This window comes from Chanodichthys erythropterus, chromosome 6, assembly GCF_024489055.1.
Source record: "Chanodichthys erythropterus isolate Z2021 chromosome 6, ASM2448905v1, whole genome shotgun sequence".
NCBI classification, from domain to species: Eukaryota; Metazoa; Chordata; class Actinopteri; order Cypriniformes; family Xenocyprididae; genus Chanodichthys; species Chanodichthys erythropterus.
Genome location: NC_090226.1, coordinates 20238218 through 20255848, shown reverse-complemented (window position 1 = coordinate 20255848; position 17631 = coordinate 20238218). Strand labels below are relative to the sequence as shown.

Genomic DNA, 17631 nt, shown 5'->3' with positions numbered 1-17631 from the left:
TTTGGACACAGACGCTGCCAATGTGAACCAACCACCCAGTCTGCTTTCGCGCCACTAGTTCGTCGGCGTCGGTTTGGTGTGTACCTGACTTAAAGCACATGTGATGCTCACTGCAGAGCCAAATGACGCCCAGCTCCCCCTTTCTGGATGTGATGGGTGGAGCTTGACCTGGTCCACCTCCACCTCTCCGGACCTAATGGGTGGAGTTATATTTAGCGATAGGATTATGGGTTAGGGCAGTGATGAGGCTACATAAGGGTACCACTTATACTCAGATTGGTCCACCCAATCAAATGAGACACAAAATTATTATTTTGTGGAAAAGGAGAAAAAAAAAAAATCACGCATATATGATAATAATAATTGCTCAACATGAATTTAGTGGATGTCACTCCCAAAACTTGTGTACGTGGCCGCTGCCGCTGCAAATAAAACAAAAGATTTATTTAAATTCTGATATAAGCGTGCAAAGAGCGCTCACTTTATCACTAAACAGCTGTCACTCATCTTAGTTCATTGGGATGACAAGATCTCACAAAGTTCTGTTATAATCAATGAATCTGTCTACACTCTTATTTACATAATCTCTACACTTTTTTGTTATAAAAAGAGGATTTACGAGAGTGCAGAACTCAGGCTTTGAGCGGATTCTAACCTAAATGCCTCTGATTGGCCATTGGGTTCAAGAAATCAACAGACATGTGATTGGCTACATTGCTCAACACTGCAATAAACCTTTGATGCTCTGTATATTACTTTCATTTATTGTTCTTATTCTGTTATTATTACATTGGTTATTTTATTAATTAATGGATTTTGTTATTTTCACTAAAGAGTTGGCTGACAAATTAAACTAGTCTTATTTGTCAAATTATTTTAGCCCATGTAGACCTATTATAAAATGTAATTTGAGAGTTAGCATTGAGGTCAATCCTATTTCACCGAGGTCCACTCGCTTTAAAATTTCTGGCCTCACCGCTGGGTTAGGGTGTGGTTGGACCTTCTAGCTCCACCCATTATGTCCAGAGAGGGACGTCAAGCTCCACCTATTGGCTCTGCAGTCTCTAAAAATGTTCTATTTATTTCAAAATGTATGTCTAATTCTTAGTGCATTCTTAACTTATGTATTATATAAGGTAATTATAGTTACAGCTTGATTGGAAATGGTAAACAAAAATAGTTCACAACTGATATTTATCTTAAATTTTTTTTATATATATATTTTTTTACATTTTAGCCTCCTCTCATAATTCATCTCAACCTTTTTATTGACAGATTTTTGTTTGCTTGTGGTGGAAATGATGCAACAACTGAGAGACTTAGTTGTAATTTGTGTAAAAAAAAAGGTATATAAATCATTAACACACCATAAATATTGAAACTGTGTTATCGTGGATTTTTAAAATGTAATAAATCATTTTTTATATATTTTTAAAAGTGGCAAGTGGGGCAAGGATAAAATAATAATAATGTACACATGAAAGGCATTAACAATATGGTTTTCAAGTTTTAATGTGACAATATATAAATGAAGTGTTAGAGAGAAAATTGAGCCTTAATGGGGGCCATGTGTTGACGAAAGAGTCTGGATGGAGGTCCCTAGAGCAGGAGGTAAAGGATCACAGCTCAAGTCTCCCATCTAGTGGTTATTAACTCTCATTACATCACAGCAGAGCTATACATCAAGAGAAGCGTAACACACGAGCTGAATGGCGCTGTTGTATCAAGAAACTGGGTCCCGTGGGTCACAAACTTGAGACTTGAGTTAGACAACAGTGAAAATAATGTGTTAAGAACTTTAATGTCTTGAATTAATTGTACTGTAATGGACATATGGAGCAAAAGCATGAATTGTATATTTCTAATTTAAGTTATGTAGTTAACTAAATATACATTTATTTTTAAAATGATTTGTGCATTTTCAGTTTCAAAATAAAAAATAAAAAAATGAACAAAAATAAGATAAAATAATAGCCTAATAAAAATTCCCACTTTTCTAATATGCTCTATATAACATACAGCACTTGATATATAACGCAACTCTCTACAGTAGCCACTGTCCAAGTAAAACAACAAAAATATATTTAAGCTTCATTGTATTGATCCAATATTAAGGTGCTAAATTAGAGGGAGTCCATCATGAACAGATGCTTCTCTCTTGTCACACAATTATCAGATGTTATTCTCTGTATTGATCATCTGAGGTCATGAGAACCTCACACTGATGGGATGATGGAGGCAGAATTGTGAGTGCAGGGCAGCAGGAGGCTGAATCCGGCTAGGTGTTGAAATTGCCTGGAGGGAGAAGAGGAAATGAAAGGGGAAAATATGTCAGTGCAAAAAACAATGAACGAGAGTAAACACTTGCTTATTATCCTCCTTGTTTTTGAAGTGAGGCATATTTGCAATTAGAAAAGAATAGAATAGAAACGTCCATTGGTAACTAGTAAATGCTGATAAAGTATATAAAGCACTAAAACTACATACTTCAGCATATTTAATACAAAATATACAATATAATGAATTATATGATATTATGTTATATTTTGTGTGATGTAGCTCTAAATTCTGATAGTCATTTTTAGAGACTTTTAAGAGACTTTTTAGACGTTTAAGAGACTTTTATTTTGAAAACCCGATCTCCTTGTCCTGTATAACTCTGTTGTGGTACGTTTCACGTTGGTAATTCTGGCTGATTCATTGTAGTCGGGCTGAAACTCAGCTTGCATTCTGACATTATCTCACTCTCTTTGCACAGGTAAAACACAATTCACATTTACTATCATAAAATAGTTGTTTATGGAATATTGCAGTCTGTGGCAGGCTGTTAATGTGATTATAAACGCTTAGTATGTTGTTTAGAGATGTATTTAACCTCTGTAGCATCATTAGCCTTTCATACAGTTGTTTAAAGGTTAAATTAAGTTATACACGAATAAATTCAAAGTTATTTTTTCTTATTTTACACTCTATTATATGTCTATACATTGTCGTTTATGTCGTTTACCCGTTTATGTGCTCATAAGTTTCATGTGCCTGTGTAAATAGCACTATGCTAAATAGCTTAGCATGTTAGCAGTTGAGGTCTGGCAGTGAATTAAAATCCTGTCTGACATGAGTATATCACAAATAAAGGCTTTTTTATATTAATATTTGGGCTTGACAGCTTGTAATATTTTATTAGTTACAGTTTAAAATAATCTTTATGATATGTAAGTTAGGTGTTTTTGAATAGCTACAATGTGAATATTCATGATTCAGAAGCATTCATAACCATATCCAGAGCCTTTAGTGCGTGTGTGTATATATATATATATATATATATATATATATATATATAGATATATATATATATAAAATATATACATACATACACACACACAAAACTGTAAAACTGACAATCTTGTAAACCAAATTTTATATGTGTCTAGATCTAAGGAATGGACCGGCTTTTGAGGCTTGGAGGGGGGATGCCGGGACTCAGCCAGGTAATAATATTTATTCTGTTATTAAGATATATTTGATAAACATTATGTTTTGAATGGCATGTACTGTGAATGACAGCAGCCTGCAGTCATTAGACAGCTGAATGCTGAAGATTGCATCACACACCACATCAACAATGATGTTTATTACAACTGCCATCAAACACAGTGAGAAACCGGTGGGAAATAGTCACTTACTCTGACTGTCATGTTATTGGTGTGTATTTAAAATTGATAAATGTCCATTAAAATATTCTAATTAAGGTGATTGGTCTTACAAAATGCAAAATCTAAATTTAAAAGTCTTACTTTAAGACTAAACCAGGTTAAACTTAATGAAAAACAAGCCCTTCCTAAAACATATGCCCTGCCTAATTTTCAATCAATAGAAGATATTCTGAAATTAAAAACGCTACCATTCAAAAGTTTAGACTTGGTGAGATTATTTTGGTAACACTTTACAATATGGTCCCATTAGTTAATGTTAGTTAATGCGTTAACTAGCATGAACTAACAATGAGCAATACATTTGTTACAGAATTTAGTAATCTTTGTTGTTAATAAAATGTTAATAAAAATCCAGCTTTTCATTGTTAGTTCCTGTTATCTCAGGTCCATTAAATATTAAAAGATACAGCTTTTGATTTTTAAAATGTATTAGTAAATGTTAAAATTAACAAATTACAACTAATAAATGCTTTAGAAGCATTGTTAGTTCATGTTATCTAATGTATTTAACAAATGGAACCTTATTGTAACGTGATGGCAATCTTTTTTTAAAGAAATTAATAATATTATTTAGCAAGGATGCATTAAAGGTGCCCTAGAATCAGAATTTGAATTTACCTCGGCATAGTTAAATAATAAGAGTTCAGTACATGGAAATGACATACAGTGAGTTTCAAACTCCATTGTTTCCTCCTTTTTATGTAAATCTCATTTGTTTAAAAGACTTCCGGAAAACACTCGGATCTCAACATAACACCGACTGTTACATAACAGTCGGGATCATTAATATGTATGACCCCAATATTTGCATAATGCCAGCCCATTCGACGCATTAGACAAGGAAAGGCAGTATTAACGTCTGGATCTGTGCACAGACAAGGTAAGCAAGCAAGAACAACAGCGAAAAATGGCAGATGGAGCAATAATAACTGACATGATCCATGATATCATGATATTTTTAGTGATATTTGTAAATTGTCTTTCTAAATGTTTCATTAGCATCTTGCTAATACACTGTTAAATGTGGTTAAAGTTACCATCGTTTCTTACTGTATTCACGGAGACGAGAGTCGTTGCTATTTTCATTTTTAAACACGTGCAGTCAGTCTGTATAATTCATAAACAACTTAATTCTTTATAAATCTCTCCAACAGTGTAGAATTAGACGTTAGCCACAGAGCATATCCTCAAACTCACACAGAATCAAACGTAACCATCAAAATAAATGCTTTACTCACATAATCCGACGCATGCATGGCGCATGCATGACGAACATCTTGTAAAGATCCATTTGAGGGTTATATTAGCTGTGTGAACTTTGTAAATGCACGGTAATATAGTCGAGAGCTCGTGTGGCAGAGGAAATGCATCTCTTAAAGGGGCCGTGCTGAAAAAATCAGTGCATAGTTAATGATACCCCAAAATAGGCAGTTAAAAAAATTAATAAAAAAAAATCTATGGGGTATTTTGAGCTGAAACTTCAGACACATTCAGGGGACACCTAGGACTTATATTACAACTTGTAAAAAAAACTAGGGCACCTTTTAAATTGAAGATGAAAAGTGACAGTATTTGTTTATAATTTTACATAGTTCTATTTCAAATAAATGCCGTTCTTTTGAATTTACTCATGAAACTTACCTGAAAAAAATGTATCGCAGTTTCCACAAAATAATGTTTTCAACGTTGATAGAAATGTTTTTTTCCCAGTAAATCAGCATATTAGAATGATTTCTGAAGGCTCATGTGACACTGAAGACTGGAGTAATGATGCTGAAAAGTCATCGTTACCATCACAGGAATAAATTACATTTTAATATATATATTACAAGAGAAAACTGTTTTTTTTTAATTGTAATATTTCACAATATTACTGTTTTACTGTGTTTTTCATCAAATAAATGCAGTCTTGTTGAGACTCCTTTTTTTAAAAAACATAAAAAAAATATCATACTGACCTCAAGCTTCTGAACGGTTGTGTATATAATTAAACACCATCTCATGCTGACAAACAACAATCTGAAAAACAACCTAAGCTTGTTTAACCTAGTCTTATCTGGTTTAAGCTGGTGCCCAGATGTTAGTAGAAATGCTTGAGATTTCCAAGGAACTTAATGTGAGCATAGATGTGTCAGGTGGTAAGCAGGTGCACAAATGGGATGCTTTTTTTGGGTGGTGTTATTGAGGAGGGTGTTGGTATTCTGAGAGTGTCCTCATGTGGTTTTTCTCAAGGCCTGTGCATGATGGGTAGAAAGATGTCTCTCAGCTCTCTCTGCCAATTAACACTTCCAGTAACAGGCTGCCTCCCTCTGATTCACACCCCACTCCATCACGGAAGAGAGCGAGAGAGGGGGGGAAAACACCCATGATTCCTTTTTTTTTCAATCGTGCTGGTTTCATACTCTTATTTCCGTCTACAGCTGCACATGCTTAATGTTTAAAATGTAATATTTCATAAAGGATTGATTGGATTTTGGACGGTGTTGATTGGATTTGTGCAGTTCCATATATATATACACTCCCTGTTTCTGATAATAAAAAATGGTTTGGAAACAAGCAGCTTTGTTATATCATAGATCTCCAAAATCACTCCCCAATAATAAAAAAAAAAAAAAAGACATTAATGCATCTTTTTATTGCAATATTAATTTTATTACACTTTTTACATTTGTTTATGGATTTATTACATTTATTACTATCACATTTCTCAGTCTTTAAGATCTGTTAGTCACATTCTTCTCACAGTATTCGTAGATGTTTTGAAGAACCATGTTAATAAGCTGACTAATTAATGACTGTGTTGACACCAGGTATTAACATCCACCTCAAATGTGTCAAGGTTAGGGTATCTGATTTTGTGATTACTTGCATTAATTTGTTTTACTGCATTTTGATGTCACATATACCAAAGATAGATCTTTTACATCTGTACCAAGCTTGAAAAGGTAATTTATCCCCATGATTGCACGTGTATTTTGCACTTTCTGAGGCGGATGTTAGTACTAGATGTAAAAAGATCCAGTGTAGGTCGGATGGTCTATTAACTAGCATTAAACTCATGCTTCATCGAGGGTGGATATTTATGGCAAGCCTATTTGACTTTTAATCATTCATAGTAAATTAGTTTTTGATGTCAACAATTCAGTTTTCATTAGTTCAAATGTTAATCCTTGATATCAGCTATGGGATTTTCACAAGTAAATATCTGTAATTGTATTTGAATGGCAGATCATAGGAATATTTAATTAGTGAAAATTCAGTTTAAGTTTTTAAAAGCGTAATTAAGTTTTTAATAGTTTAAATAAAATTTTTGTTAGCAAAAATTCATATTTTGTGTCAAGAATTAACATTTTTTTCTTGTGAATTGAATTGTTGATTTAAAAAAACTAGCTACCTGAGGATGGTTAAATGTCAAATTGGCTTGCCACATATATGAGCAGTGTCTTGCTAAAGAGATTTGGCGAAGTGTAACTGTGTGTTTTCTGCAGGGTCCTCCCACAGATGCCCCCGCTGTGGACACAGCTGAACAGGTGTACATCTCCTCCCTCGCCCTGCTGAAGGTCAGGATACACACAGTTCCTCTCTCACACATGTTCTCTTTCATAGCTGTTCTTGTGAAGTTTAAAACATAGTGTAACTGTAGGTGGTTAATTTCTCCTGGTTTTGGTTCTGTCATCACGGAAAATACATTGTATGTTGCAATTGGGGTGTATGATTTGACTAATTTGATCCCACTAACATAATTTTAATGCTATGATTGGTCAATACCAAGTTGATTTTCCATATTTGGGAGCACTAGCATTAACAGGGTTATGACATGGATTTTTATTTTTATTTTAATATGTTCCTTAAGGTTGACTTAAAATGTTAATAAAGTTAATGCCCCAAAAAAACAAATATATATGCAGAAAAATGATTATTTTCAACCCTCAGTCTGACCCTCTGTCTGAAATGATCTGTTTTTAGGGGCGGTTCCTTGAAAGCCTGTCAGTAAATGGCCTCTGTTATGATTGGCTGATGTAAAACTGTTATTTGAGGAGGAATTCATATGCAAATGTATTTGCCCATGTGACGTCACAGATCCCGCTATATCTAAATGATATTTTTGAAGCTTGATTAAATAAATACTTTGTTTATGATGTGGAATATGTTTTAAATGGTTAGTCCCAAAAATGAGAATTCTGTCATTATTTACTCGCCTTCATGTTGTCCAACACCCATAAACCTCCGTTCATCTTCAAAACACAAATTAAGATATTTTTGATGAAATCCGAGAGCTATATGACGCGTCCAAAGACAGACTCGACTTTTCTGGACCTTGAAAGTGGTGATTATATTGCTGTCTATGGACGAGTCAGATACCTCTTGGATTTCATCAAAAATATCTTAATTTGTGTTCTGAAGATGAACAAAGGTCTCCCATTTAAGAGAAGAACCACCATTATTATTTTACCTCTTTCATTCCATCTGTTTGTTTGTGTGTAGATGTTGAAACATGGCCGTGCTGGTGTGCCCATGGAAGTCATGGGTCTGATGCTGGGAGAGTTTGTGGATGATTACACTGTACGTGTGATTGACGTGTTTGCCATGCCGCAGTCAGGAACGGTGAGTGAAAATTTTCCCAACAACTTGATATCCTGGTATACTCTATCAGGGTCACTGCAGGTCTCTAAAAAGTTTTAAATACAGTTTCAAATTTAAGGCCAATTAAATATCTTAAAGGGTATAAGAAAATCTTAATTTTCATTGGTCAAAGAGGTCTTAAATTTCAGGAAAGAAAAACGGGAATCACAATAATGTGATTATTAAACTTCAAAAGGTTAAACTTTTAAAGGTTTAAGATTTAATTGTGAGCACTGCAAGTTTCAAAGTATAAACGTAACACTTCTGCATGTTCTACAGGCTTATGGTTTCAGAGCAGTTAGCAATTAATGAGCAGCACCACACATTTATGCCAAGCGATTGCTCATGATCTACTCTTTATGAATTATGACAGTGTGTACCTTATGGTCTTTATCTTATACCTGCAAACTTGTATTTCTAAAAAAGCATCAGGGTAACTTTTATATTTCTGCTGTTCCATTAATGCAACCTACTGTCAGAGAGTTATATTGCGTTTTCATTCAGCCTTAAGTACATTCTAAAAATTGAAACAAATATATATATATGTGTGTCATTTTTACAGTAATTTTATGGTTTGGATGTTATAATAGATTTTGCTATATCCTGCCAATATGGTATTAATTTAATTTATGCAGGTCTTAAAGGATTAGTCCACTTTCAACTTAACAATTCCTGATAATTTACTCACTCCCATGTCATCAAAGATGTCCATGTCCTTCTTTCTACAGTCAAAAAGACATTAAGGTTTTTGATGAAAACATTCCAGGATTATTCTTCTTATAGTGGACTTCAATTGGCCCCAAACAGTTTCAAAGGGCTATAAACGATACCAGATGAGGTATAAGGGTCTTATCTAGCAAAACGATCGGTCATTTTCTAAAAAAAATTAAAATGTATATGCTTTATAAACACAAATGCTTGTCTTGCAAGTGCTTCCACCACACCGCACTTCTGTATCCTTCAAAAAGCTTACGCTTTATGTCCTACACCTTCGCTATTCTACAAACGGAACGAACGCAGCGCCAGTTCCGTTTTTTCCGTAACTTGAATACGGAAGGCGTAGTAGGCAATTATTTTGCAAGTAATTACAAGTTTAATTTTGTCTTGCCTGGATCTTTGATGTGAACTTGTGAATGCCCCCAAGAACACCTGAATTGCCCCCCTTTCAAAATCTTGCTTCCGACAAAAATCTGGCTTCCGTTGTTCTCTGAACGCCCCCGTTGAGAAACACTAGAGTAGGACATACAGCATAAGCTTTTTGAAGAATACGGAAGTGTGGTCTGGCGGAATCTCTTGCAAGGCGATCATTTGTGTTTATAAAGCATATACATTTTCATTTTTTTTTTTCGAAAATGACCGATCATTTGACTAGATAAGACCCTTATTCCTTGTCTGGTATCTTTAAAGCTGCACTGAAACTGTAATTTTGACCTTCAACTGTTTGGGGCCAATTGAAGTCCACTATAAGGAGACTTCAATATATAATCCTGGAATGTTTTCATCAAAAACCTTAATTTCTTTTCGACTGAAGAAAGAAGGACATGGACATCTTGAATGACATGGTGGTCACTAAATTATCAGGAAGTTTTCATTTGAACATGGACTAATACTTTAAAGAACCTTAAATTTGATTTTAAAGACCCTGCAGATACTCTGATTACTATATTATTTCTAAAGATGTAACATTTGAATCATTGTATTTGACAGCAAGCTTTAGTGTGTGTGTTTTACATGTGATCCTAGAGTGATTCTGACTGGTTGTTGTGTTGACAGGGTGTGAGCGTTGAGGCCGTGGACCCTGTTTTTCAAGCCAAGATGTTGGATATGTTAAAGCAGACGGGAAGGTGAGAGAATCTGAGTGAAGATGAAAACTTGTTCTGATATAAAACTGTATGTCAGATAACGAGGGTTTGCAATCTCTGTGTAGGCCTGAAATGGTGGTGGGCTGGTACCACAGTCACCCTGGTTTTGGCTGCTGGTTGTCGGGTGTGGACATTAACACACAGCAGAGTTTTGAGGCACTGTCGGAACGCGCTGTTGCCGTGGTGGTCGATCCCATCCAGAGCGTCAAGGGAAAGGTAGCGGCCCTTAAACATACGCAACACTCGTTTTCAAAGAATTTTTTCAGTGTTTTCATTTTTTGGTCTCCTATTCCTTTAAACACACACTTACAGATGTTACCACTTCACACACACATTTTGCAGAAATTCTTCTTTCCTTTCTTCTGTATATGTGAACGTGTGCTCACACTTCCTGTCAGAGTGTGAGAGTGCCTGGATGTCTGTGATTTTTCTTGTCTGCTTGCCGCTGTGAGCTCTATTAACACTCTGAACCATGTGAGATAGTGTGAGGACTCCATCTCTCCCATCACTCCTGTGTAGGGGGATGGGGACAGGAAGAGGAGATGGTATTATAAGAAGAGGAAGGGGGCATTAATAAATGATGGAAAAAGAGAGACAGAAAATAACATGCAATGCAGATATAGTTCAGTTTGTGGATGTACATTTTTTTTTTTAAGGCTAACCAACAATAAGATGCATATAGAAATATATTAAATGTTACAAAAGATTTCTATTGCAAATAAATTCTGGTCTTCAGATTATACTAAATGCGCTCTGTCTCTATGGGCTGGTATATGCAAAATTTGGGGGCGTACATATTAAGGATCCCTACTGTTGCGTCAAAGTCGGTGTTATGTTGAGATTCGCCTGTTCTTCTGAGGTCTTTTAAACAAATGAAATTTTTATAAGAAGAAGGAAACAATGGAGTTTGAGACTCACTCCATGTCATTTCCATGTACTGATCTCTTGTTATTTAACTATGCCAAGATAAATTCAATTTTCAATTCTATGGCACCTTTTAAGTAACACAACTTAATAATAATAATAATAATAATAATAATAATAATAATAAATGTTTCTAGAGCTGCAAATCAACATAATAGAATGATTTCATAAGAATCATGTGACACTAAAGACTGGAGTAATGATGCTGAAAATTCAGCTTTGACATCACAGGAATAAAATAAAATTTTAAGTATATTAAAATAGAAAACGATTATTTTATATTGTAATATTTCAATATTTCTAGTTTATATATTTGTATAAATATGTTTTTTTCTATATCTTTTAGTTTATTTTAATATATATATATTTATATATATTAGTTTTTACTGCGTTTTTAATTAAATAAATGCAGCCTTGGTGAGCATAAAAGATTTCTCTCATAACGATATAGTACATTCTTTATGATGCTTAAATTGTTGTTATAGATCTATTACAATTTATTATTTATGTGCAAAAACAGTCAAATTGACTAATTATTTTTACTTGATATATTTGAATGGTGGAGGGCGGACAGGAATTAAACATTTAGCTGAACTTTAACTTTAGCTTTAGTATTTTATCTGAAATTGCATTGCATTGCACTTGTTTGTTTTTCTGTTTTAAAATATTCATGCTCCACACCTCCAGAGTATCATCACGTCTCTGTGAACACAGTACAAGTGGTTTAAAAAGGGTTTGTGAGTTCTTCATGGTGTCAGCACTACATGGTCTGTCTGTCTTTCTCCTGTGCCTGATGATAATTCACCCTCCGAGCATCACACACTCACACCGGCGCACGTCCCGGCGCAGGGAACGTCCCCCTCAGCACAGATGTGGGGCACTGCAGGATTTTACACCAGTTCGTTCAGTCAGGATCTAACGAGTCCCCAGGGTTCAGGAGGCGTTACTTTGTGTACTCTTCCCCACAATCTGCTTCTTCTCCTACTTAACACTCTTTTGTCCAAGACAAAAACTCTATCCTAGATCCCATCACTGTGATTTGGTCCAAGGCTTTATTTATGTTTTATCTTATTTTTTTAATTACCTTTTATGTTCTTGATAACACTATTTAAGATCAGTAGCATCAGTTGGAGTTTTGTGTATCTGAGACCTAATTAAAAAGCCTAATTAAATATCTTAAACTGCAACAAGGTATGATGTAATGAGTCAGTTTTTGTAGTTCTAAAAGCTTTAATACAACTTTTATTTAGTCTTTATTATTACTATTATTATACTTTTATAATTGTATGGTCTTATGTTGCTGGTCCTTTTATTCTGTAAAAACCTATCCACATCTCCAGATTCACTTTAATTTTGAAAATGGGCTTTGATAACATAATTAATACAATATAATGCATCATAACATTTTATTATACGATTCTATATTTTGTTAAAAATATGAAAAACTGTTTAGGATGACCAGCATTCAATTTCTTTATTTACTAAACATTTTCATACATAGTATTAATTGATTAATAATGTGAATTTTTAATATTTGTTTTATATGTATATGAAGAGTATGGAAGAGGATTAGGGCCAAGCAATAATAAAAAAATAAAACCCTCTTGTTTAAAGTTGTTAAATTTCGATAAAGTTGAGATAAAATGTTGAGAATAAACTCGTTAAATTACACGGAAAAACTCGTAAAATTTCGAGAAAAAAGTCGAGATAAAATGTTGAGAATAAAGTCATTAAATTACGAGAAAAAAGTTGTTAAATTACGAGAACAAATTCGTAAAATTATGAGAAAAATGTCATTACATTTCAAGAAAAAAGTCGAGATAAAATGTTTAGAATAAACTCATTAAATTATGAGAATAAACTCAATAAATTATGAGAAAAAAGTCGTTAAATTACGAGAACAAATTCGTTAAATTATGAGAACATTTTCCCGTAATTTAATGTTATTCTCAACATTTTATCTCTACCTTTTTCTCAATTTAAGTTTTTTTTCTCAAATTTAACAACTTTAATCTTGAGATGGTTTTATTTTTTTATTATTGCTTGGCCCTAATCCTCTTCCGTAGAAGAGTCATACTGGTAATATTTGTATTTATAAATCTTGAATATAAGGTTATATTTCTCTAAAAAGGTTATATTTTATTATATATAAATGTAAATTTGGATATATTTATACAATCAGAATATAAAAACATCACTTATCTAAACCAAAAGGAGATTTTTTTCCCCCTCTACTTTCAATATAATTTATCACTTTTTTTTTTTTTTTTTTAATTTTACTTCACTAGTCCAGTTTATTTCCTTTGTATACCTTTGTGAATGCTTTATAGCATTGCATCTCTACTTAAAGGCACAATATGTAAGATTTTTTTATTAAAATATCCAAAAAAACACAATGTTTTATATTTTGTTGACTTGAGAAATAAGCAATTTTAACCAGTATTTAGACCGTGTCCGTGCGTCGCCTATCAATGACGACATATCTGCGTTACCATCGGTTTCCGGTTTTATTTTATAGAATCCATGGAAACGCCAAAGATGCTTTCATATATTGTGTTTTATTAGACAGTTGAGCATTTAGTTTGGATTTAGTTTGTCTCAGTTTCATCTGTTTCTTCATGCAATCACAGACAGATTTGATGATGGTGAGCTCTGATCTCCATGTGGAGCACCGGCTGTTATCAGTTAATCAGTTATTGTGTATTCAAAAATCTCACTGGATTATTACAATTAATGGCAAAATGAACGTTTGGAAATGTGAACAGATATTTCCTATTGACACACTACAGCAAAAGATATAAATAACTGGCTTAAAACCTTTTTTGGGGGGGTGAAAATACTGATGTGCCTAAGACTTTTGCACAGTACTGTATCTAATATGATAAAACAGCACTGTGTTACCCTACATACACTTGACCAGAAGATGCGGAAGTGGCGACTGTGGCATAATAAAAGCTCCGCTGCTCTTAATCCATGTGTTGCGCTCGTTTCTCATTAGCAATTGCTCCATCGGCCTCGTTCCACTCCAACAGCTTTCAGCCACACCTTTTCTATTTAGGTATTTATGAAAAATTATAAATTGTGGTTTGGCACGATACAATAACAAACTGTGTGCTAACTGTGCCCAACCTATGCTTGTAGTAACAAGATTATGGTTTTCTAGTATAGTTCAGTAGTAGTATTTTTCATGCCTTTTCCATCAACAAGGTACCTCATTAAAACTCTTGAATCAGTAGATTACTCGTATACTATTGTCAATAGTATACGTCTGGGAACTTTTACCCTTCTATCTAATGTAATCATCCTCCATTACACACTTTTACAGTATCAAGCTGTCACCAACTCTTCTGCCACCAATGTACCATACAGTCTAATCCTGAATTTTTAGAACAACAGTGGAAAAACACTGGCCTAGAATGACATGGTTTTGCAATAAGAACCATTCTTGTCTCGATGGTGGGAAAGAGGTTTATATAGTCACCACCATGAATCGTCTGTCACCTCTCCTCCATTACGTGTATATGTGTGTACATGGCTGTGATGTTCTGTGTGTGACAGTTGCTCTGCTCCACATAGTGTTCATGTGGGCAGGCTTGACCTATGTGTGAGCTCAGGTGCTCTATCATTGCATATGTGATGTGACAGCGCAAAGCATTAGCTATTGTTTCAAAGCCTGCGCTCTTACTGTAAATGTGTCTTTTTCTGTCCTTTGGATTAGATCGGATTTTATTTACTGGTGTCCTCTCACTCTCTAAAACCAGAGGTTACTTTGTAGTTTGCATCTCCCATAATGCATTAAAACTAAAAATTCATATTTTTTACATATAAACTATTTGTGCAAGAATCTGAAACCACCATTTTTTTTGCCTCCTCCAGGTTGTGATTGATGCTTTCAGGCTAATAAATGCCAATATGATGGTACTGGGTCATGAGCCACGTCAAACCACTTCTAACCTGGGACACCTCAACAAGCCCTCTATTCAGGTAACATTTTTTTATATATGTGTCTTTACTTCTAACCCCGCCCAACAAAAAAATTTTTTTTTTACATTTATTATTTTATTTTATTCATCTAAAAAAATTTATCATTACTTTTAATGTATAATTTTATTAAAAGTCATTTCTCTTGTGCAGGCATTGATTCATGGGCTCAACAGACATTATTACTCCATTACAATCAACTACAGGAAAAATGAATTGGAACAGAAGGTTTGAACTTGTAGATGTTTTAACATGCTTTTTGTTAATTTGTTAAATTGGACAGTCATAATAGTGTATGTTTATGTGTTCAGATGTTACTCAACCTCCATAAGAAAAGCTGGATGGAGGGTCTGACCCTTCAGGATTACAGTGAACACTGCAAACTGAACGAGACCATTGTCAAGGAGATGCTCGAGCTGGCCAAGAACTACAATAAGGTGAAAAAATGCACAGGGACATGGGTGTCTTACTCTCAAGTCTGAAACGTTAAATGGCTAGCTGAAACTGAGCTTTGCTTTTCATTCTAGCCTGTAGCAGATGTTTTTGTGAAGTATGTATGATTTACATTTTTTTTCCCCTTTTCAGGCTGTAGAGGAAGAAGACAAGATGACTCCTGAGCAGCTTGCCATTAAGAACGTTGGAAAACAGGTTATTAGTTTTTTTTGTTTGTTTGTTTCTTTATATTGTTGGTGGTTTGTCACTATATTTACTAGGGCTGGGTTAAAAATATAGATATCTAATCAATTCTCATTTTGAAAGGCCAATATCGATTCTTAAATTCCCAGAATCGATCTTTCAGTCTATGCTATTTTTAGTTGATGAATGAACAAAGCTTTGTAGCGCGCTTCCCATCCAGTAAATCACAATAAGCTTTGTTACTTCTGATAAGAAATAAAGTCTTAGCTTTCAAATTCTGTCAGTCTTTTTTTACGAAATTCAAACAATAAATAACATTTTGGTGCTCTTTAATGTGACGTGACAGATCGCTGTTGTGCCTCAGTTCAAGCGTAGCGGCAGCGCACGTAAACTGATTTTCTCTTTTGCTTTATGGCTAGTTACAGCATGAAATAAATATGAATGAACATCAGAAGGGATGTTGAAAGATACAGTACCACTTACTGAAATCTGTATCATGATGCATGTAATTATAAACTATAAAGCAAGCTTATAAACAATGTCACCTTATTACATTTGTCTCAGAAAAAACATTACTCAGCTATTTTTACTTGTTCTTCATTATTTAATGTATTTTACAATAAATCCATCATGCTTTTATAACAGCCATCATTCAAATGATCAGATAAAAAAAGGAAAGAAAAATAATGTATTTTTATAATGTTAATATTATAAGAAACTTCTTTTATGTGCAATTTAAATGCAAGTCGCCTACAAATAAGTTAATTTTAACTAACATTATAGTGATGTACCAACTGAGGTTCCCTGTATAGTTATACTACGTGTACAGCATTAAAAGACCACAAAGATGACGATAAAATAATCACAGATCAACAGTTTTGTTCCTAAAAATGTGTGAGTTCTGCAACGTGACCAAGACAGCACATCACACACTAACAGATTCCAACAAACATCCAGAGTCCTGACTGTAAACACAGGAAATCTCGCAAAATCTCTTGTGGTCAAATGTGACTTTAGAGTAAACAAACATGGTAGACGACAGGCAAGAAGAAATGGCGATAATGGAGTTTGCACTGCTTTTTATAGAAAATTCTTTATGCTTCCATCAGCTCACTTTCTAATTTTGCATTGTTTCATTCCAGAATGTGTGTGTGTGTGTGGGTTCCCCTCACACACACAACAGCATTTTTGATCGTAAAAATATTCAACATGTTGGATATTTATGATTTGAGATCTCTGCGCCCTGACGTTCTTCCAAGCAGATTCAATCACTAACATACCTCACACCACAGAAAAATCAGATAAGATAATCTGTAGAACCATCAAGATAATCGGGACTTTACCTAGGATTGGAAGGGGACAATTGGGCCCAAAATCAACCTGATTATCTTCTGCGGGTACCTTTAGTTGAGAGAGATTTTTTTTTTTTTTTTGAGGAAATTTGCCATGTATTGTACCTGATAGTTCCCAGTTTATTGATATTGAATCACAAGCTTGTGACTCTAATCGAATTGTGAAATTTGTGTCAATGCCCAACCCTAGTAATTACTGTAAAAACCATAGGTGATTTGGCAAATACTCGCCAGTGGCAGCAGCTCGAATCATAAGTGTGTTTGACATCTTTTTGTAGTCTCAGAGGTTTACAGGACTTCGTGGATCACATGTTTGCTATTTTCTTTCTCCCTGTAGGATCCCAAACGGCATTTGGAAGAGCATGTGGATGTTCTTATGACATCCAATATTGTGCAGTGCCTCGCAGCAATGTTGGACACAGTTGTGTTCCAGTGATTTCCCTCTCCATCTCTGTCTCTGTGCATAAATGTTCATATTCTACAACTGTTTTGTCTTTTTAAGAAATAAACACAAAATTCCAGTAACGAAATTGTCTTTCC

At 34.3% G+C, this 17631-nt stretch overlaps 1 protein-coding gene across 1 annotated transcript; it reads left to right on the top strand.

The window, feature by feature from the left end:
* Nucleotides 1-2657: 2657 nt before the first annotated feature.
* psmd14 (proteasome 26S subunit, non-ATPase 14) lies at nucleotides 2658-17631 on the top strand. The gene is made up of 11 exons (XM_067388365.1): nucleotides 2658-2758; nucleotides 3432-3488; nucleotides 7202-7273; nucleotides 8199-8318; nucleotides 10110-10180; nucleotides 10264-10414; nucleotides 14999-15106; nucleotides 15257-15331; nucleotides 15415-15540; nucleotides 15689-15751; nucleotides 17429-17631. Exons 2-11 carry the CDS (start codon nucleotides 3441-3443, stop codon nucleotides 17525-17527), a joined length of 933 nt encoding a protein of 310 aa, XP_067244466.1. The 5' UTR covers nucleotides 2658-2758; nucleotides 3432-3440; the 3' UTR covers nucleotides 17528-17631.

Excerpts from the sequence above, each read along its gene's own strand:
- psmd14 (XM_067388365.1), top strand. The coding sequence starts at position 3,441 with ATGGACCGGCTTTTGAGGCTTGGAGGGGGGATGCCGGGACTCAGCCAG. Across the intron at positions 10,181-10,263 it reads ATGTTAAAGCAGACGGGAAG|GCCTGAAATGGTGGTGGGCT; the intron begins GTGAGAGAATCT and ends ATCTCTGTGTAG. Across the intron at positions 15,752-17,428 it reads TTAAGAACGTTGGAAAACAG|GATCCCAAACGGCATTTGGA; the intron begins GTTATTAGTTTT and ends TTCTCCCTGTAG.